The sequence below is a fragment of the Manacus vitellinus genome, unplaced genomic scaffold (assembly GCF_001715985.3).
Source record: "Manacus vitellinus isolate BGI_N305 unplaced genomic scaffold, ASM171598v3 scaffold_7_pilon, whole genome shotgun sequence".
NCBI classification, from domain to species: Eukaryota; Metazoa; Chordata; class Aves; order Passeriformes; family Pipridae; genus Manacus; species Manacus vitellinus.
This window is the reverse complement of record NW_021940813.1, coordinates 27820754-27842415: the sequence shown is the minus strand read 5'-3', so window position 1 is coordinate 27842415 and position 21662 is coordinate 27820754. Positions and strand designations below refer to the sequence as shown.

The following is a 21662-nucleotide window of genomic DNA, read 5'->3' as shown; positions in this document are numbered from 1 at the left end:
ATTGTCCCCCTCAAGGCTGGCCACAGGAATACTCAGCTACTGCAGAGACCAAAGGCTCAGTGGTCTCTTCGTTGCCCCGTAGCCAGCAGCATCAAGGGGAGGGAAAATTTTAACTCAGGGACTTCATCCCCTGCATTGGCCATGGAGAGGGAAGGAGGTGGATGGAGGTGATGGGAAGAGCACAGCTGATGTCCAGGGAGAGCTGCTTGTGTGCTTGCATCTGGGGGATGCATGAACAGCCCTGGGTTCAGCTCCAAACAGGAAGAGTCACATTCCTCACTCAAAATTTAAACACTGCTGGTCTGTCCCCATCTGCTTCTCAAAGGCCCCAAGCTTGTGGTATCTCATCCCTGTGGGTTCCCTGGAAGGCAGTGCTGAGCTCGCCCACTGGTGAGTGGGGAGCTGGGATTTGCTGGAGTGAGCAAGGTGCTGTTGGCAATGCTCCCAGCATCGGTCCTGCCAGAAGACCTGCTCTGGGTACTGTGATCACTGCTAGTCTGTGCAGAGGAGAGGCTCAGTGGTGGGGCGGGTTTATGAGCTAGAACCCATTTCTCTTGAAGTACTGGGCTCGCCTGATCACGCTGTTGACATAGTTGTTGTCTCTGCTGCATGGGTCTTCCTCATAGACCTGGAGATTGCCCATTCTCGCATGATAGGTGCAGATTCCCCCTGGAAAGAGTTAGGAAGGAGTTGTTTTGGGCTTGTAAGTAAGAAATAGAGTTTTAAGAGTAAAAATTTCTAGCTGAAAGGGGCATGCGTCTCATCAAACATACACAACTGCTTGGCAAAATGCTAACTGTGCACTGTTGTTGAAAAGTGACTGATTTTGTAAAATCTTTGCATTTGGAGAGAATCATGGGTTCCTTCACTGTAGCAACAGTTGAAAATGGCATACTGTTTCCAGAAAGTATGTAATCTAAAAAGGCAGTATCAGAGCAAGGATGGGAGAGTAAATTATAGCATAGAGTGAATGAACCACCATGAAGACTATAAGGAACCAACATGGACTATAAGGACACCTGGATCCCAAGATTCCTGGACACAACAGCCTGCCACGATAAGCTCATTGTGTTGTGGTGCCTCAATTTCTGCCTCAGTTTCCCCAGTGGCTTGTGTTTGGTTATTTTCTACCTTATTTATCTGCCTGACAGCTATTTCACATTGCTGATCTGCCAGTTTGGAATTGCCTCTTTTAAATTAGAAAACTGGGTTTGGTTGGGGTTTTTATTGTAAGACATGCTGTAAAATCTGCCAGACTGATGCTCTTTTTCCTTTAAAAGTGACACCAATGAGTGCACAATACTCTCAGTGTGTCCCTTTCAGGTATACAGCCCATTGTGTACCTCTCAGCTGCCGATCCCAGGTCCAGGTAGGATGTCTTGTCCGTACTTCATTGATTGAAAGAACCAGAATATTTGAGCACTGATTTATGTGTTCTTCACTATCCCACACTGCATAAGGCTGCTGTAGCTGCCTGCTGATCTAGAAAAGACAAGCAAGAAAATGGGTTTCCCTCTGAATGCAACCTCTGATGTAGCTTCTTCCTCTTCATTGGCCCCCCAGGCTGCAACTCATTGAAGTGACCTTATTCCAGACACTTAAGAACAACCTTTGATTTTAGTGCTGTTTTGAATACAGAACAGTCATTTGCTAAGGTAAGGACCTGGGGTATGCATTAAATTACCGTGCTGTTACTCGTACTTATCATCCTGATGTACCTGCATCAAGCCGTACTTCTGCCGTCCCTGGTCCCAGCCGTTGTTCAGGAGCAGGCCAACACGGCTCTCCTGTGACATGATGGCACCAATGAGAGCTGGGTCCAAGCACAGGTTTCTGGCTACTCGTCTAATCGGGACCTCGTATTTCCTCAGGCGCACGAGGTCTGCCTCAGCAGTCCTCCGTACCATGGCATATCCTGCAGTGTAGGAAAAGGCAGACTTAAACACATCCCTGTCCAAAAGCCTCCCTTTCCCCTTGAGCAGATGTATCAGAGAAGTAACTCAAATTCTGAAGGAATTGCATCTACACCGAACTGGGCAGTGGAGCTTGAGGAAAAAGCACAGCCCTATTGGCTCTGACCATGGCTAGGAAGCTGCTGTGCCAGTACCCAAGGGGAAGAGGGAGGCTTCTCAGGAAGTGGAACCACATGTTTGTGGTCCTGTTCTTCTGAAGTTCCACTGTAAATGTGGCTCTGGAGTCAGAAGAGTGAAATTTCAAAAGGGATTTGCAAAAATAGATACACATTACTACTGACCAGACAAACTGGAGTAACTGTTATATATTCTGTCTATAGAAAAAAAGGTTTTTTAAAGCAATTTTGGAACAGTTTGGAAACAAGCAGGTGTGTTCAGATCCATGCTTGGACACTGGCAGTCAAGGTGTCTGCCCTGAAAGAGCCTAATTCTAAAGTATGTGGCCAAATTCCTGGAGATATGAGCAGTATTAACCCGACACAGTCAGATGTGCAATGCACAGGGAAATAACATGAGGAAAGAAAGAGAGAAATGTGAAGGACTTACTGAACACTAGTCATCCAGAAGTAGGATGGTTACACACTTGGGACCTTTGCCCTGTAAAATGTGTCTCTGACAGGTCACCACTGGCCAGCTCAGCCAACATGCCAGCACTCAGAACCTGGATCTGTGCATCTTCACCTTCCAGCATACGGGGCCTGGGGTTTTGTGAGGATGCTGATGCCAAAGTCCTGGCTGATGAAGAAGCTGTTTTAACTGAAAAGGGGTGGTACTATTTCCCTTTACTCTGAGGCTGAAGATCCTGACTACAGGACCTGGGGTTTGTGCTTCCACTTCCCACCAGATCTGGGGGCTTCACAGCACCTGCCATTTTGGGAGAGGAAGTGTTGCCTTCTCCCTTTTGACTAATTGAATAGCTGCACCACATTTAATTTGGCAATAACAGTAAGTAAAGCATCTCTCTGTCAGGTAGAAACAGGTTGACAAGTCAAGCAATGAATGATACCTACCACAGTCTGGGGCTCTTACAGCTGTACAGGACACCGTGGGGGCTGGAAGGGCACTTATATCACCATAGCAACTGTAACTCATGGATGGAGCTGAAATATTAAACGGAGGTGTTTGAACACATAAGATCTCAGAGCAGTATTGTACAAGTGCTGAAAGTGCATACAAGTTGAGCATGAGGGAGTCACCCAGACCTGCAATCCACAATCCCCTTGTGTTGGCCCTGCTTGTACAGTTGCCACTGCTCTCCATCAGTAATGCTATCAAAGAAAGTAGAGAACAGAAATTTGTTCTTTTCTAACTGAATATGTTGAAGCAAGTGGATCTAATGAAGATTTAGATGAATATGTGCCTGCCCTGTTAGGTCTAAAGGCTGGTGTGGGAATGAAGAACCACAGTCCCTGCATTTATTTCAGAGGGCTCTTCCCATTCAATGCGCCCAGTGTCCAGGATCCCTCAGATGATGGCTGGAGGTACCTGAGCACCCTGGCTGGAAGTGTCTCCTGTGTCCCTCCATAACCTGGTGAGGAATTAATTCAGGAGAATGCTTGCCTCAGTCTCTGAAAATTACCCCATTTCCTTAGTAACCGAGGAACAAATAGCCTCCATCAAACAGCTTGCCACATTTGTGAGACCATTTCTGAGCAGGTAGAGAGACTGGATAAGGTTAGCTGGAAAAATCAAGAGGAGCTGTGTCTGTGACTCCCTTTTGGTTTCAGTCCCATACTCCAGATATGCTGGTTTAAAAGACGTGTGGGCAGCAAGTGGCCTCATACAGCAGCTGAGGACCTTTAGCCACACAGGGTTTTACAGGGCCATGCAGAAAGGGAACCTCAAGCCTGTCTGCACACCTCCTCTCCGTGGTCCTTCTGCAAACAATTCCCACTGTGATTTTGACAGCAACCCAAACCCATCTCACCGACAAGGGCTGAAAGGCCCAGCAAGAGCAGTGCGGGGATCATGGCGATGGCTCTCCTCAGCTGTCCCAGGAGACCTGGAAACACAGCAGTTTGCAAAACATGAAGAAATCACTGCTGATCTTCAACAGCACTGTAGCAAAGTTGGGGTGCCAAAAGCTCCTGCCCTGAGGCACCAGACAGGGATGGCATTTGCTGAAGAGGGGTTGGGGAGCAGAGGCACCTCCTCTGCAGCACGCTCTCCCCTTGGGGAGCTTGGGATCAGGGAGGTCCCTGTTGGCAGCCTGGGCCAGCAGGGACCTTTTTAGTCCCTGTCAGTTCTCATTGCTTGCTCACATGGCCCCTCCTGAACACCCGTAGCATGTCTTTACAATGACAAGGTATGCCATCTTTGCTTTAATTTTATAGGTGTTCGAAGTCTAATGTGCTACAAAGTGCACACATCCATTGCTTCTCTGTTCAAAAAGGATTTTTGCTTGGCTTTTGGAAAAACTTGCTTTCAAAAATCAAGCAATATGACCCTTAATTCTCTGCTAAGAGCATGCAAGGCAACTCCAAGATTTATTTAGTGAAATAATACTTCTCTGTGCAATAACAGCAGATAATCACTTTGCTAATAAATGCATCTGTTGTGCTTATTAAAAAAATTCCAAAATGTCATCAGATAATAGCTATCAAATGCAAAAAGCATTGACTGTATTTGGCTTGCTGGTTAACACATTTAAACAGAGGAGCTTTTATGGCTTACAAATACTTTTTTCCCCAAGAAGATTTCAAATAAAAAACACACCACGAGTCTTGTAGGCAGTCATCACTAATGCTGTTAACACTTGAAAATACATTATCAATTTTAATAATGTGTGACCTTTTCTCTAGACTGCATTTCTACTGCAAACCAGACTGCACGAATGGAAAAACACGGATAGTCCACCAGTGTCATTGGAGAGGCTCCAATGAGTGAGTGAGCCTATTCAGGAAAAATGTTCACAGATGGAGCTGGGTACATGCAGGAACTCAGTTTGACCTCTAGCACTAACAGAGAGTATTTACAAGCCCAGATCAATATAGCTTGACCCAATACCTATAAATTCAATGGCACATCCATATGGGTCTGCATCAAAAGCTACAGGCTGTAGCTCTTTCCACATGTAGGAAATTGCCAGATTATAAATTTTTAAGTTACCAGCCATTTTTTTCCCCTCCCATCACAAAAACCTCACAGGCCTGAGTTAGATACAGCATAGTAATCACAATATTGATAAAATGGTAAATCAAAACAAAAGGCTAAATCAAAACAAAGTAAAGGCTTCTGGCTCTAAATAAATGTTCTAAGAGTGAATTCAGACTCACCTGTCTTCAGTTGGCCTTCCTCTGAGGCAGGTCACTTGATGACTTTTATATATACGTGTAGGAAGAGGTATCCACCCTATGGGATTTGGAATGTTAATTCCTACCTAGTGTGATGACTATTTTAAAGTGCAATAAGTAATATATATTAAGAGCTTAGAACTCTTACGATTTCTTTCATCCAAAGATTTGCACAAGTAGTTGTTAGTCAGACTCAGGACAACTCTGTGAAAGGAAATAAATACTGGTTTTCCTCCATCAATAAGCACATTGCTGCACAATAAATGACTTGCAGAAAGTATTGCAGTGAATCAGTTGCAGAGGCTAGGCAAAAATCGGATCCCTATCTAGTGCTCTCCTTGCTTTGTGTCTGAGTTAGTCTGGGCACATTTCTGGAAGGATTTTTTTTGTCTTATTTCCTCAATGATTTCAGATTGGTAAGCTTTTAATTAAGAATTCTACTTTTGTATGAATTTTTAAAAGGGTAATTGAAGAAGAGGATCTCACTGCTTCATTGATTATGGCAAATTTAATTCGGAAAGGGAACTTGAATACTTTGAGGACAGAGGCAGGATTTGACTGTCAGATTTAGGGAGGCAGGATGCTGCAGCCGAAATTAGGAAGAAGGAAACTGGTCCCTCAGCAGCTGAAGCTAGAGGGGACACACAGAGGGTCTCTGAAAGACTTGCACCTTGTGGTCAAAAGACTTTTCACATATCTAAAACATCTGAGTCATTTGGAGAAGGAAGGATGGTCTGGGAGGCCAGTGCCCTTCAATCCTGTCCACTTTGCCATATTTTTCTCTTCCCAAGACTGCCCAGCATGTGTGGAGGGTAGGAAGGCAAAATTTTTTTCCAGTACCTTTCTGCTCATTATTTAATAAATCACAAATCCATCTATTCCCATTGCTCTTCTGGGCTTGAGATGTGGCAGGTAGGAAACACTGTTTTGGTCAGATACTGATTACTGGGTTCAAAATCAAGTGATGGCTATTAGTCTGTAAAGCATAGGAGATGATCAAGTGGGTCGTGTCACCTCAAAAATCAATAAACACAAGTATCATAGACTTAAATCCTGAGATAGTATGAAAGAGGGAACCTTCACTGGTGAACCTAACCTTCTTGTTCCAGGAGGGTTGGAATATGAGTTAAGGTGAGTCTTAAGTGTAGAACTCATAATGACATCTTCCCAAGATTACAACAAGGCTAGGCAACCATTTTTCATGTATGAACCTGATATCTTTGTGGTATCTCAGACTAGACTATCACTTAGTCCTTTTACTGGGGTTTAACATTTCAAACAGTAGAGGTTTAACAGGTAGAAAATAGAAACATCACATGTACAGTGTGGCTTTAATCTTTTCAAAAGGAAATAGTGACTGAAGAAATGCTGGAAGGGAAGAAAGACAGAAGAAATGATCTGGGGAAAGTTCATAGTGCACAGCTTGATGGCAACAAGGCAATTCTACAGAACAAGGCAATTTATATTAGATTATAGTAATTTAGTATTAACATCCAGTTACATTTTATAAAAACAGCATCATGTTAGCGACAATAAACTAGTGTTCCTCTGTCACTGAACCTGTTTTCATGCTGATGACTTGAGACCTTTTTTTGAGAAGTAGCCTCTGATCTTAGGTAAGATTTCTTTCCTAATGTGTTGGTCACTTGCTGACAGTCCTTAAGATAAAGTTTTGAATTTAAATACTGTTTGTTTTTGCTATGTATTTTTCTGTTTCATTTATTAACTATGTAACCACATGTTTTCTACATTTCACAGTAGTCACATGAATTCTTAATGCCTCCTCTGCTTTGCATTGCTCTTTATGTACTTACTGAGTAGATGCTATGTTTTAAGTGCAATTATTTTTATCTGTGCTGCTGTAGGCTTGTAGGCTTTTAGGTCCCTGCGACAGATTCCTTGTATTCACATGATTTCCAGTGTAAATCCATCCAAATAAGAGGATATTTTCTCAGTAGCACTATGAAGTGGACTTTTTCTCGCTAAAAACCTCTTTATCTTCACAAAATTTGCCGACTGCCTTATAGAGTAAAAGCCAAAAGTAGGCAGCCTTTATGGAAACACAGTCATGCTCACATACATTGAATGAAGCAGAACAGTGCATTTGTCCAAGGCACCACCATGTAATGAGAGCTGCATGATGTTAGAAAACACCATCTTCTGCTGTGGGGCTGTAAATCCAGAGCATTGAATTCAGGTGAACCACTTAATGAGAGTAGGCTGCATCTGTCACTAGTATGTCACAATTTTTCATTTTTATGATAGATTTAATTCAGAAAATTACATCAACAGTACAGTACCAATACATATTCTCTTTGTCCTGGATTTTGGTCAGCACAGCGCGTGACTGAGGGAGGGAGGAGATGGAAAGTCAGAGAAAGAGGAGGAGTTCACTTATCAAATGGTATCTGCATCTTAAATTCAAGAAGCAGGAAAGCCTCCTCGTTTTCACAGGGGCATTCTGGCAATAAGCTGCAGTCAGTGACCACAGACATGGTTTCTCCATGGTCTGTCACTGACACTGTTATGTTGACTTAAAGACAGAACAGAGTGGACAAAAAAATGTCACCTGACAAAATAGCATTTCCCACTTGTTTTACATAAACTAGAAGGGAGTATACCTGAGATCTAAAACACATCAAAGTTCAATACCATCAGTTCTTTCCTACTCACAGATTTTGACTTTTTTTTTACCCTCATGCCAGGTGAAGTTTTTTCATTCCACTTAATGGAGATGTGATCAAAATGGACCAACATTTTTAAAATAGCATTATATATTGTACATGTTATTCTCCTTCATGTTGCAGGTTACAGCATCACATGTCACTGGGTGGTAAGAATACTATCTAAAATTACCTGGAACAATACCACATTAATTATTGTCTCTTGTGAGTTCAACTGGTTTCATAACATTGACAGGCAGATGCATTTCTCAGGCTGTTCCTTTTGTCTTGTGTGTAATTATAGGTAACATCAGGTATTCACAGACTTTGTAACTGCTTTATAGGGAAGCTGCCCATCACTTCTGACGCACATTGGATGCCTACCACTAACTGACCAGTTAAAAATGCATCTGTAGCATCATCTCAGACAATCCCTCCAGAGCTGTACTCCCCAATTTTTAAAGAGACACACCCAGTTTAATAATTAAATAGTTTTTCTTTTCTATATCTAGTATACCTGGAAGTAATCATAGAATCATTTAGGTTGGAAAAGATCGTCTAGCCCAACCATTAACCCAGCACTGCCGATTCCACCCCTAAACCATGTTCCTAAGTGCCACATCTACATATCTTTTAAATAGCAAAGGTCTTCAAACTTGTAAGACAGAAGGCTCTCGGTTTTCACTATGTTCAGAAATGAATAGGTGCTGAGGGCCCAAGCACAAATGCAGGGTGGGGGATGAATGGACTGAGAGTAGCCCTGAGGAGAAGGACTTGGGAGTGTTGGTTGACAAGAAGCTCAACAAGAGCCAGCAATGTGCACTTACAGCTCAGAAAGCCAACTGTGTCCTGGGCTGCATCAAAGGGACTGTGAACAGCAGGTCGAGGGAGGTGATTCTCCCCCTCCACTAAGGTCTCATGAGATCCCACCTGGAATACTGCATCCAGCTCTGGACCTCCAACGTAAGAAGGATGTGGACCTGCTAGAGCAAGTCCAGAGAAGAGCCACTAAGTTGATCAGAGGGCTAGAGTACCTCTCATATGAAGACAGGCTGAGAGAGTTGGGACTGTTCAGCCTGGAGAAGAGAAGGCTCTGGGGAGACCTTACAGCACCTTCCAGTACCTAAAGGAGGCCAACAAGAGAGCTGGGGAGGGACTTTGTACAAGGGCATGTAGTGATAGGATAAGGGGTACTACTGAAAGAGGGTAGGTTTGGATTTTGGTTGCCCAGAGAAGTTGGTTGCCCTGGAAGTGTTCAAGGTCAGGCTGGATGGAGCTTTGAGTAACCTGCTCTAGTGGAAGGTGCCCCTGCCCATGGCAGGGGGGTTTGAACCAGGTGATATTTAAGGTCCCTTCCAACACAAACCATTCTGTGATTCTATAACTATTAAGAGCATTTCTGTGTGCCTGGAATTAATGGTGCAAAGCGTTGAGGACTCCCAATGTTTTAGAAACCAAACAGGAAACAATTTCAGACTTTTTTCTAGGGCAGCACACTAACAAAAGGAATAATTAGCAAGGAGGAAGTAGATCAGGAAGGCAATTAATGTTGTTTAGTGTATTACAATCACCTGATTTTCATACAATGTCATCTTGGGAAAAGCCAATCATTACTGGAGATTGTGTGGTTTGTGATGCAGGTAAGTTAATTTTTAAACCTTTTTTATAGGAGTTAAATGTTGAAATCGTACCATCGGGCAGGTGACACTTGAACAGGTGGTGCTCAAAAACACAAAGCATATTACACAGATTCAACACTGAGCTATGTGGCTACTGGATCAGTTGTGGTTTATCTTAGGCAGCTTTAACCATGGCTATAATAACTGATCCAAAAAAATGTAGCCTTACAACATGCACCTCATAGGATTTCTAAAAGCACGTTTTCTTAACTACTTCCTTTCCATCAACAAGCATCAAATCTCTCTCAGTGTATGTGCATTTAAAGTTAATTCACCAAGTTTGAACAAGAGTTTTTTTGGGTGAAGCTCTGGGGTCTTATGTACTACTTTAGCCAGTTTGATGTGTTACCTTTAAATTGATGAAGAAGGTATGAGCATAAGTTCCCTTTTGTAGCATAAGATATAGAACAGTGCTTTGCAGGGGGACAGGTAACAAAGAGCATCTGCCAGACTGCACTGTCTCAGATCACCACAATCATATTGGACAGACTTACTGCTGAAGGCTCCAAAGCGTGATCCAACAACAAAAGTTCAGAGTAGACCTTTTTTTGGCAAATGTGGTGGAACCTATCTCTATTTATCCCTTAAAGGGGGCTCAGCGGCAACATTACCCTCAGAACATTCTAAAATATTCTACTGTAACATCAAGTACTTTCTACTTCCAATTCCTAGAGAGGCTTTTCTTCAACTTCAGAGTGTAACACTCACTCTCAAACAGTTGTATAGAGCTGTTCTAAACAGACAGATCAACCCACTACTGAAAGAATTTTCCTTTCAAAAACTGAAATACACAGCTATTGTATATGCAATGAGTACAAAAGCCATCTTATTTCTGCATCAGCTTGTGCTTGTTTGTGTGTGCATGCGGGAGATGAAATGACAACATTCCTCACACTGAGTTGAAGACACCAGCTTTGCTCTTAAACGGAAGACAAAGGGCTTATTTTAGAAACTGTACTGTTCAAAGCCTAAATTTTCTACAGAAAATTCCATAGAAAAGTTTTCATTTTAGAATTTCTAGATGGTAAATAGCACAATGGGGGTTACTTGGAACAGAGGACTAGAAGGCATCTTTTGAGTTGGCCTCCCCCAATGACACTAATGACACTATGACTCCCTATGACACTTGCAGGCAATCCAGCCCACTAACGAGGTCTGAGAGCACCTGTGCTGTTGTCACCTTCTCCAGAGTTTGTTTCTTGTCCTCTCTCTTTCTGGGACTAGACTTCTTCATTCTTTCCAAATCCCAAAGCTCAACTCAGCACTTAATCTCTGGGTAGATTTCTTGAGCAGACCAGCACAAGGGAAACACAAGATCAATCAGTGATCAAGGAATGTCCAGTGAAGTCCAAACAATCCAGCATTAAGAGCTGAACAACCCAGATCCTGTTTGGTTATTACTGCCTTCATGCATTTCTTCAACAATCACTTCATGCAAGCACCTGGCACAGACTAAAGCACTAATCATTACTAAAGTGACATGCTGAGTTTGGGCATAAGCCCCATCACTCCCAAGCTAGACGTGAACATTTCTGATCTCTTCGCTGTCTAACACCCTTTCATGGATAACACATGCCAGACCAGGTACCATTTTGTGACTAGCCTGGGCTCAGGAACCGTAGTCAGTCATGTCCAATCTATCTGCCACAAGCAATTAACCATGTGCAACCTGTGTCCTTTCTGGATATTGAGTATCATCATCATCATCTCATTTATTAGCCATATGGCCACTAGATCGCTGTTAATAAAGTTAATCTTTCTGCTTTTCAAGTCTGAACAGCTGACATTTGTTTCAGCTGGTGTTCTCTGTATTGTGACACTTCTAGCTTGCTGTCCCAGGTTTTATTATCATGGACAATTCATTAAATTAATGGGCACTGCAAAATCACTGAACTCTACAACACAAGAATAATTTGTTCCTCACTACTCAACCTAGACAGATTTCCCACTTCTTAAAGAACTTATAGGTTTCTGCAAAAATAAAATTTTTGGGTTGGGATTGTTCATCTCAAAGTAATATGCAAAATGGAGATGTCACCAAGAGGACTGTTCAGTAACAGTTTTAACGTTCATTCAAGACAGAAAATGCAGAAAGCAGACATGAAAGAACTGAAGGAACAGATCTAGGAGACTGCTACTTCAAAATAAAGTTAAACTTATTATTACAAACAGTCTCAATTTCCGTCTATACCCATGGCAAGAGTGTCCCTGTCCAATGCAAGGGGATTGGAACTAGATGATTTTTAAAGTCTCTTCCAACTCAGGCCAGACCATCATTCTATGATTCTACTCAAACCACCCATTCCTGCAAACTCCTTGTATCAGCACTGGAGTATGTGTGGTCATGTTACAAACCAGATGAAAAAGAGCTCCCAGGAAGGATGAAGGAAGATTAACCTAGGAAAAAAAACCATCAGCTTAAAGTGACATGAAACCACAGACTCTGAGTAGGATTTGCATTGAGTTTGTAACGAGGCTATTCACACGTGGAACTGAGTAACCTCCAACAGCGCACCATGCTGGAATCCTGACAAGCCCACGTGTTTCCACACAGCATGCAACTGCATTAGACATGATTTTGTATTTCCACAGCCTGTTCAACATAATTAGACTCAGAGATGAGTCCTGCTAAGACACTTGTAAAGATACTGTTGGAACATCGGTTTCCTGAATTTCATGCAACTGGATAAAGAAAAAAAGAAAAAGGAGCACTTTCTAATGCATTTGGAGAGTTTGTGCATTAAAAAGGATATCAACTCAAAGGAGGTCTACTTTATGCTTCTCCTGGATGAAGAGGCAGCTGTGTACATCTTAAGCTGATTGCCTTCTCATAGAGATCTCATACTGTTAAGACAGAACTGTAAGTAGTTTGCTAGAAATCTGGAAAGAGCTCATAAAACTTTCTGATGGACTTTATTAAAAGAAAATTAACCCACAGTACCTAAATTTCCTTCTTTGAAAGGATGCAGTAGTCAACATTAGAATTAAAATAATTTTATTTCAATGTACATGAACAGAAATAAAATATAATTTTTTAAACTTAAAGAGATATATTGCTGGGCTGGCCCAATCACAAGTGTTCTCCACTACAAGGCAGCAAATTGACTAGACCCACTTCACTGCTTTTTGGGCCAAATGGATTCAAATACCACCTCAAAAAGGGTCCTTCAGCACAAAGCAAATTTTTTTTTTGAAAACAAAAAGAAAACTCATCAACTCTTCACCTAGCCAGAAATTTTACATTGTGTCTAAGGAAGATCTCCCTTGAAAATTCTGTCCATTATTGAAGAACAGTACACAGTATGCGGTGCTATATCTAAACTTAACCATCAAGGTTTCTCCCAAATACTTTTCTCTATTCTACTCTCTTGTACAAAGCATCTCCTATAAAATCCAAACATTCACAACCACAGAATTATACAAACCCATCAACAAGGCAGTTTTCAATACGCTTGTCGCTATGTGCTATTACCTGCTGTATCAGCTCTGACATGCAGTGTCATGACATAGATGGTACAAAGGCATTTCTCTTGGCCATCTGTTTCAGAATTCACAGAAGTTATGACTGTTTTTACAATTTATAGCACAATGCAGTTAATTTATTTAATGTCATGATATGGCACCATAAGATAAGGAATCATTTGTTAAAATGCACAATTTCTTTACTAATCATTTTGTGGGGCTTTACTGATAATATAAGAATAAACTTAAAAAGACAACTGGAAGAGGAACTGATGGAGAAAAATAATTTTTTAAAGTGTCTGTTACCTCTTTTAATAAAGAAAAAACAGAAAAAAACTCCTGTAGCTGTCAGATTTAACAAAACCAACAGAATTCGTTCCTCACTCAACACAGTTAAACTGTGGCCTCCTTGCCACATGATGTGGATACTTGGATGAGGTTTTAAAGACATTTTTCTTCCATTATTTTAACCAGCAAATGCTCTCAGATACGGAGTTCCCCAAGCCACAGATTGCTTCACAGATTGTGGGGAAGCATTGCTATCTGCTCACCCTGTTTTCACTCTTCCTTGTGCATCTGCTTTTAGCCACTGAAACTGGATGCTGGGCCAGAGGGAACTTTGGTCTGACTTCATACAGCTGTTTCTAAGTTACTTCAAAACATTTCATAAGCTTACACTTACTAAAAACAAAATTCATCATTTGCCATGTCATTTAGTTAGAAGGACTAAGATTTTTGAATTACAAATGACTTCCAAAAGAGGAAAAAAAAATATTTAAGCTTTTTTCCGCTATGACTCAGTTGTATAAAACTGTATAGAAAAATGAGAATTATGTGCAGATGTAATGAAAAGCAGTAAGCTTTATAAAAAACATTCTTAGAAATGTACCACGCATAAACAAAAGATGATTTACAAATATATTTAGTAGCTCTTCTAGTCATCATCAGAATCTGAATCATATATCTTTCCTCTGATGGTCTTCTTATCCAGCTTTGTAAAGCTTGTTCCATACTTCTTTTGACTTTGAAAAGGTGGGTCCATCAAGTTTCCACTAGGGGAAAAGGGTAAGACAAGTTGATTAAAGACATATTCATACAGCCAATAAGCAGCATCTCTAATGACCTGTTTCTCCAGAAAAAAATCGTAAGAGACCACAATGCTGACTCCCTAAAGCCACTTTAAGCACCACCGTGATGTTGCCAGCATAAAAATCTGACCTGAACAGTTTTTCCCCTAAATACAGTTTATCCTTTCACCATCTGCTATCCCACAGGTTGAAGGCAAATAACTATTTCTAGGCTCTGAGGAAGACTATGCCCTTTTCAGGGACTCCAGAGAGCAGGACATTATTTTCAGAGCAGTGTGGAAACACGGCTCACTTTGCAAAGCCAGGGTCTGGCAAAATGAACGAAAAATGAAGCAACTCCCCCACAGCACAAGGAGTCAAAACCAAATACACAGTACTAGTAAGGTCAAGTAGGAAGCAAATTTATGCCATAAGACAATGTATTCATATTTAGCAAATTCAATACTGTTTGGTATAAATCCTGTGAAAGATTTTTCCCATAAAAGGCTGTTGCTGTCTAGAATATACATCCAAGCTGCCTTTGACTCCTCTGCAGATTTGCTTGTTACTGAACTGGGAATTACCACTTGTTCTGAGTTACAAATTTTAATTTCAGTCACTTCACCTGAAGTTCAACAGCTATTAAGCCAAATAGAACAGTGCCAAAGACATTAAAAACAAAAGACCAAAATTAACCTAAAAAAATAAAGATGACATTTGAGCCACACTGCAAAGCAAAGCAAAAAGTCTTGGTAAATAATTCTCCTGTGAAGTTAGGCTATTGTGGTGACATATCTACTACTGCCTTCTGTCCTGTAGCCTTTAATGTAGTATCTATTATGATTATATTGTACTGGTACTCAAATAATTTATTTACACTTCTTCAATTTATTTTCCTTTTCTGTACTGTTCATTGGAAAACAAACATATCCATGTGTGTGATATGGACTAAAGAGGACTTCCTGAGTTGTCTCTGAGGTAGATTTTACTGCGTTGTAGCTGCGACAAGAAGCATCTAGAGCTGATTTAGACAGGATTATATGAGATGCACAACTTTGAGGTCACATCAAAGCAGCACAGCTACTCCATACACCTCATTGGAAGAACTGGGTTTATTTTTATTACTATACAAAAAGGACAACATAACACTCATTACAAGGGCTCAATACTTTGCCAAAGAGATTCTCTTCCTTCCCTTGCCAGAGCATTCAGATTAAACTCTCATATCAAAGTTAAAAACTTTCACAGATTTTCCTGTCTGCAAGTTCTCCTTGCACTTTATCTGAAAATAAAACAACCACAAACCGATTAATTACCTGTAATTAATTATGTCTGCACAGCCTAATCTCCATTCTAAGGTTTCTGTAGTGAAGTCATCAGTGTTGCCGAGATCAGTAAAGCCCACAACGTAGTCTTGCGTTTTTCCATCTTTTATTAGTGCTAGAGTGGGAATTACTTTGATGCGCAGTCTCTCGCACAGGAAAGGAGATTTTTCAGCATTTAATTTCAAGAATTTTGTCTCAATGTGCTTTTTTGCCAATACAGTCAAATGCTTGTCCATTATTTGGCACCTGTAGAAAAAATTACCCAAAATATGTAAAGTGTTAGAATGAATACAGTGAATAACATGTATTTTAGAGAAAGTTTAAAAGGAGCAGTAAAGAGCTAGTTCTGTCATGTTACTACCTCAGACATGACTTTCCTAATTAAGAATTTAGTTTCAACAGAAACTATGTTTTAGACGTAGCTGGATTCAATGACTAATAGAGGAACAGCCTGGAGCACCTTTAGTGCACAATTACACCATTCACTTCTCTAATTTCTTCCTAATTATTCCACATACACTTGCAAGCCTCTCTTTCATTTCTTTCATTTCTTTCTGATTTCTATTGTTCCTGCTCTAGCTTTGCTCCCTGTCAACTGGAAAAATTTCGCTATACAAGGTTTCTTCAGAGAAGTACTTTCAACATGTTACAGCATTTTGGATTTTTGCAGTCACTACCTTCACAGCTGAGATGCAGTAATTCACTGTAAAGGAAAAAAAAAAGTGATTTGCACAGACTGCTACAGCAGGGCTACAGGCAAAGTATTTCACTTTTCTGTTGCCATGGAATAGGAGTAAGTATACAATTCTTTACTAATTGTTTCTCAGCTGAGGGACAGTGCCAGAACTGCTCAAAATACTTGTCAGATGGCAGAGATTTGTGGACTCATCACCTGCAACCTCAACTCTCTGGATCATCTTCTCTAAGCAATTTGGCTTAGCTGCAAAAACGCCGATGTGATTGTCCTTCAACTCAAGAGGAGAGCTGAACAGAACAAAGAGCTGGAGGAAGCAAAGATGAAAGCAACTTGGTATGGTGGTTGGTTAACCAGAGACGTGGGCTTCAAGCTGGTTGTCAGCACAACACATTTTACAAAGCACTTCCTCTAAAGTTCATTCTCCTGTCTGAGTCTACCAGACTTTGCTGGTTCAAGACGTAAGAACCAAACAACCCAAACCTGTTTCTAAGCTACTTTATTTGCAGTGATAGCTTTCAACTTCTTTGAGTAAAAGCTAGCCAAATAGAACCACCTCATGTATTTCTGAAACCTAAACACTGAACTTATATGTGGGACACAGATACCTCACTGCATAATCCAGCCTTGACCTCTTTCAGTTTCTCACATTGAGGCTGTTTCAGTTTATATTCTGTAAGCTAGAGAGAACATAACACCTTTGGGGGAAAAAAAACCCCAACAAACCAAAACCAGGACAACTGGCTCCTCCTTCAACAAACTACTCTACTTTCCAACTGCATTTTAAGAGAACGCATTGAAAGAGACCCAGTGAGGAACAGCCTATAACCAAGAACTTCTGAAATTCTTCCAAGGAAGTGGGAGATCTCATTTTCAGTTCCTATTTTGAGTCAGGACATATTCTCAGATCTAGGTGTCTTATACCCTAAAGAAGTGACATAATCACAAAGGCACAGTCACAAAGGGAAAGCAGCTGCAATTTGTATCCAGAGATCCTTTCAAAGTAAAAGGTTAAATTCTCAAGATGCATAGACAAGATTTTGGTTATACTTTTATTTTTGTTTGCCAGACCTGTCAAGAATATTTCTATCTGGAATAACCAAAGCCATATTTCTGAAATGCTGCTCTGCTACGGTCACTACATTCACAGATTGGCTGCCTCAAACTAAATCAATAATGAAACACAGCAGTCTCTCAAATATTGTAAAAAAGGTTGTACATTTATGTTTTAATCAATTATATAACAGAGTATTAATTGTTGTCAAATCACGTTCGGAATAACTCTAATGGAAAAAATACATTTTAAAAAAATCAAATGTCTTGAGAAGTGAGATTTGTAATGAAAGAATTTGAATACTTCTAAAAATGCCTGCTTATTTGTGGGATTTGAAAGAATAAAAGAATACATCTGTTTTTGTAGACACCTCTACACAAAAGGTTTCTTCAGCATGGCTTATTTACTATACCTGAATGTTGTATCTCTGTAGAAATGGCAAACAACATTTTTACTTTCTTTGACTTCTTGGAAAAAGTCTCTCTCACTGGGGATTTCTCTGTATTCTCCGTGTCCTTTTGAAAGCCATTCCTTTTGGAAAACATAAAAGGAAATAATTAGCATAGAGTTTGTTAGTCCTGCATCTGGTGTGCAAGCTCTACAGATTTCAGAAAAATTAAAGAGGGGGTCTGAAGTGAAAAACCATTTCATACAGTCAAAGAGAAACAAATTATATCCTGTGCTTCAGTTACATTTTGAAAATATGTAAATACCACTAGGCCTAGGCTTGGACTTGCCTCTTTTTCAACAGCAGATATGTGGTTGAGCAGTAAGGCCACCCTTGCTTATTTGAAAATACAAATCTTGTACAGAGCTGCATAAATGTCTGCAATGCAGCCTCTCAGTAAGACAAGACTAGTTCAAAGAGTACCATAACAAAAATTCTCAGCATTTGAAAAGCGCCAGTTGACAGCTTGGGCTACTCTCTCTGAAATGTTTTTGTACATTTCAGAACTCTTCTCTAAAACTTAATCAAGCCACTACATGTATTAAACAGATTTCTTTTAAGTTTTTCCTCTATGAAAAAAGCCTACTAGCTCATCTGCAATAGACGATGTTTATCTATCAAAAATACACTGAAGGGATGTTAACAGGAACCAGGCTCACAGAAAACCATTCAGAAAACACATATGCACCACTAATCATAAAATGTATGGAGAAACAGAATCTCACGAGATAAAATTTATATGTAACTTCAAAAACTGCCTGATTAAGTGTGTAAATACAGTTTACAAAAAGCTAATCTTCCAGATTTTCAACAGACACACTTAAGGAAAAATCCAGCTTCTACATTACTTGAAGTTAATTGCAGTGTATTAAAACAAGTACAAACTAAGCTAAATGATTAGAAGTAGCACAGTATGACAAAATTTGACAAAACACTTTAGTTTCCAATGAGGGAAAAAATTTTTGATAAATCACTGTTCTTGATCTTCCAGTTTTGTCTTAGCAGAGTTAAGATTTAAAAAAAAAAGGCTTCTGAGCAAACCAAAGATATCCTGTGAGATAAATTAGGATAGAACAAAGAATTTCCTGAATATTGTATACATTAAAAATTCATAGAAGTATGAGCATATGAAAAAGTCACCATGATGCAAATGACAATGAGTATGCGAGTATGCATTAATTCCCCTCTGCACAATTTTATTCTGGAATAGTGTGGCAGCACACTCCTGTTACTGAGCAGTATCCTACTTCACATTTGCATTTGAAAATGTATGAGAACAGTGACTTAAGACCAAACAACATGAAAATGTTTTTGCCTGAGATCTATCACATGTTCACATCCAAGTGTTATGACTTCTGAAAAAGGAAAACACTAGAATCAAACATAAACTGAACTTCTGAAAACAAGCAAAAACAGTGTGCCACTTTCTCTACTTCTGCATTTAGAGAATCTAAGCTGCTAATGCTGCCTGTCCTCCAGCATCCCAACCATGCCATGCCATTTTACTGCATTCCCGTTTCAAAGCCTGGCATTAGCTTTTAAGGATTCCATCAGAGGCAGAGCATCTCCTCTCAACCCAATCACCTTTCCCCCATCAAAATCTATTTCTTTAGTTGGGTTTGCTTAGGTGGAGTAAGCTAAGAAACCTATGGCTTCCCTGTTTACAATTCAGGTCTCACACCATATGTTACCAAAATTTTGGTGAGAACTATTGTTCAAAGAGACTTTTGAGGGAGCACAAAGACCACAATTTGACATGAGGTATCAAGGACCAAGGGAGAATTTCTTTCCTGTAAGAAGACATGAATGGTCATACAAAGACAACATTCCACTGGGTTAGAAGGAGTGCGACAAACGATTCCACCCTAGGAACAAGGAAAAACCCGGTATCATCCTTCTACAAAATACCTTAAGAGAACAGCATGCATCACCTACATGCCACAAGTAACAATCCAGAAGCTTCAGAAGGAAGCTTCTGAAGAAAGAAATGAAGGAGCCTAAAGGATCATGAATAGGTTGCCTACAAGGCTTATGCTACCACATAGTAAAGTTCAGTGAAAATGGACACACTCAAATCTCTGCAGGAGAATCTTTATCCTATCTGTATTGTAAACAATCACAGAGGTGCTTCTCTCCTCCTGTTAAAAAACACAAAGCATGCACACATGGACAGACACTTGCTTTCCTAGATAATTTAAAATTAATAAGTATGAAAAGGTGATGAAGAATAAAAAAACCCCAAAACCAGCAAAACAACCCCAAAGCACTTAATTCACATACACAATTTCCCTAGGATTTCCCAAAAGTCTGTTACATGTAACACATCAAGAGCCTGTACTACAGGAATTACTTGTTTCTGCTGCTGAGTCTTTTTTAGTGCCTCAAGCCTCCTCTGTTTAAGGCGTTCCAGTTCATCTTCATCCATTTGGTCCAGCTTCTGTATTTCAGCATCCAGATGTTCTTCCACAACCTTGGTAGACTGAAGGATTTCATTCTCCAGAACTTTTTGAAGTATGTCAACAGGGGTATCGGCAGCCATCTTTAGCTGGGCAGTGATCTCTTCAGAGCTGTGGAAATAGTGACACAAGGAATTAACATTTATGCAAACAATTAAAAGCCTGATCTCTCTTGCAGTTCGCACCCTAGAGAAACAAAATACTGTGCTATTTGAAGATAGGAGTAGATAGTTCTTTTCTATACTGCAACCCTCTTTGGAGAATACTTTCACAAGGAACACAAATGGCAACAAAGATACAAGTCAAGTCCTGTTCTCTCAGCCCCAAAGCCACATATTTAAAGTGCAGAGGAAAATGAAACCACTTGTTAATATAAAGAAGAAAAAATCACCAGTTCCAAAGCAGTGAGCCAGATGCACCTACCTTTAATAAATATTCTGAAACAAGAAGATGCAGTTGGAAAGCTCCAAGCTGCTGTTATAGGAGGTATAAGATGTCTCAGAACAAATCTAAGCAATGCTCAGTATACAAGTTTCTGGCAGTAGTTTAAAGCAATTACTTTAAGCATCTCAGGCATGTTAACATATCTGCGTTAACACTCCTCATCTAGAAGAAAGATGAGGTGCTTAATAGCAAATGCTTTAGGCCAATACACTGCTTTAATTAGTACCAGAAAACTGCTATGGCAAACACCACCCTATGGTAGCCAGCAACAGGATTTAAAAGCCACAACCTATTGCCGTGTGAAGAAACACAGCCAAAATTATTTTCTCCCCGCTCAAACACATCAAAAGGCACAAAATACTAACTGGGGTGCATGATGAGCTGTGACAACACAATCGATTGCTCTCACCAATAAACTGACACTGCAGAAAACTGCCAGTGTAGTGACTGACAGTCTGAAAAGGGGACAGCACACCGTCACCCTACTCAGGTTCTTAACCCACAGGCCATGGTTCTGATGTGCTGAGTTTGGGTTCCAGGGTACTCCTGGCTGTATTTCAAAGCAGCTGAGCTGCCAGTGCCAGCTGGCTGTGCAAGCACGTTGCACACAGAGGCAAGAAAAGCACTTTAAGTAGCGACAGGCAAAGTACCAACACGAGGGCAGCACTCCAAGTGTACTGCAGCAGCAGCACCCAGCCTGCCGCCACATCCACTCGTGTCACTGCCACGCTCCCCGACTCGCAGCACCTCGCCTTCCCCCCCCTCTTCCCAAAGCTGCTAACCACAAATCTCTCTGTTCCCTAACCCCTTCTCTTGTACTTCCAGAGGGAACAGGAACCTTGCCAGCGCAGATCAGAGGCCAGCAGGTCTCCAGGAGAGGGAGGGAACCCTGTTCAGCTGAGGCAGAGACTCGTCCTCCCAACAAACAGGAAGAAAAAGGAAGACCAATCCCAGCCAGGATCTACGACAGCCCGAGGGCTCCCGGCGCCCCAGGGGAATGCCGGGTGCCAACAGGATTCTCCTACGCAGCCTGAGGGTTCGGCACCACTGCCGGGGCCGCGGTTCTGCAGCTGGGCCGGGAAGGGGCGCAGGGGGCCCGGCCGA

At 40.9% G+C, this 21662-nt stretch overlaps 2 protein-coding genes across 3 annotated transcripts; both read right to left on the bottom strand.

The window, feature by feature from the left end:
- Position 1: 1 nt before the first annotated feature.
- Positions 2-5428, bottom strand: LOC103767087 (lysozyme g). The gene is made up of 6 exons (XM_018084010.2): positions 5249-5428; positions 3901-3975; positions 2984-3073; positions 1719-1921; positions 1344-1482; positions 2-669 (listed from the first exon to the last, which is right to left on the bottom strand). The coding sequence occupies exons 2-6, from the start codon at positions 3941-3943 to the stop codon at positions 539-541; spliced, it is 606 nt and encodes a 201-aa protein (XP_017939499.1). The 5' UTR covers positions 3944-3975; positions 5249-5428; the 3' UTR covers positions 2-538.
- A 7162-nt stretch (positions 5429-12590) lies between these two features.
- Positions 12591-21562, bottom strand: TXNDC9 (thioredoxin domain containing 9). 2 transcript variants are annotated; one of them, XM_018084293.2, is made up of 5 exons: positions 21397-21562; positions 20009-20225; positions 17623-17741; positions 15454-15708; positions 12591-14122 (listed from the first exon to the last, which is right to left on the bottom strand). In XM_018084293.2, the coding sequence occupies exons 2-5, from the start codon at positions 20195-20197 to the stop codon at positions 14005-14007; spliced, it is 681 nt and encodes a 226-aa protein (XP_017939782.1). In that variant the 5' UTR covers positions 20198-20225; positions 21397-21562; the 3' UTR covers positions 12591-14004. The 2 variants fall into 2 exon arrangements, with proteins under 2 accessions (XP_017939782.1, XP_017939783.1); XM_018084294.2 differs by lacking the exon at positions 21397-21562 and adding an exon at positions 20848-20871.
- Positions 21563-21662: the final 100 nt, after the last annotated feature.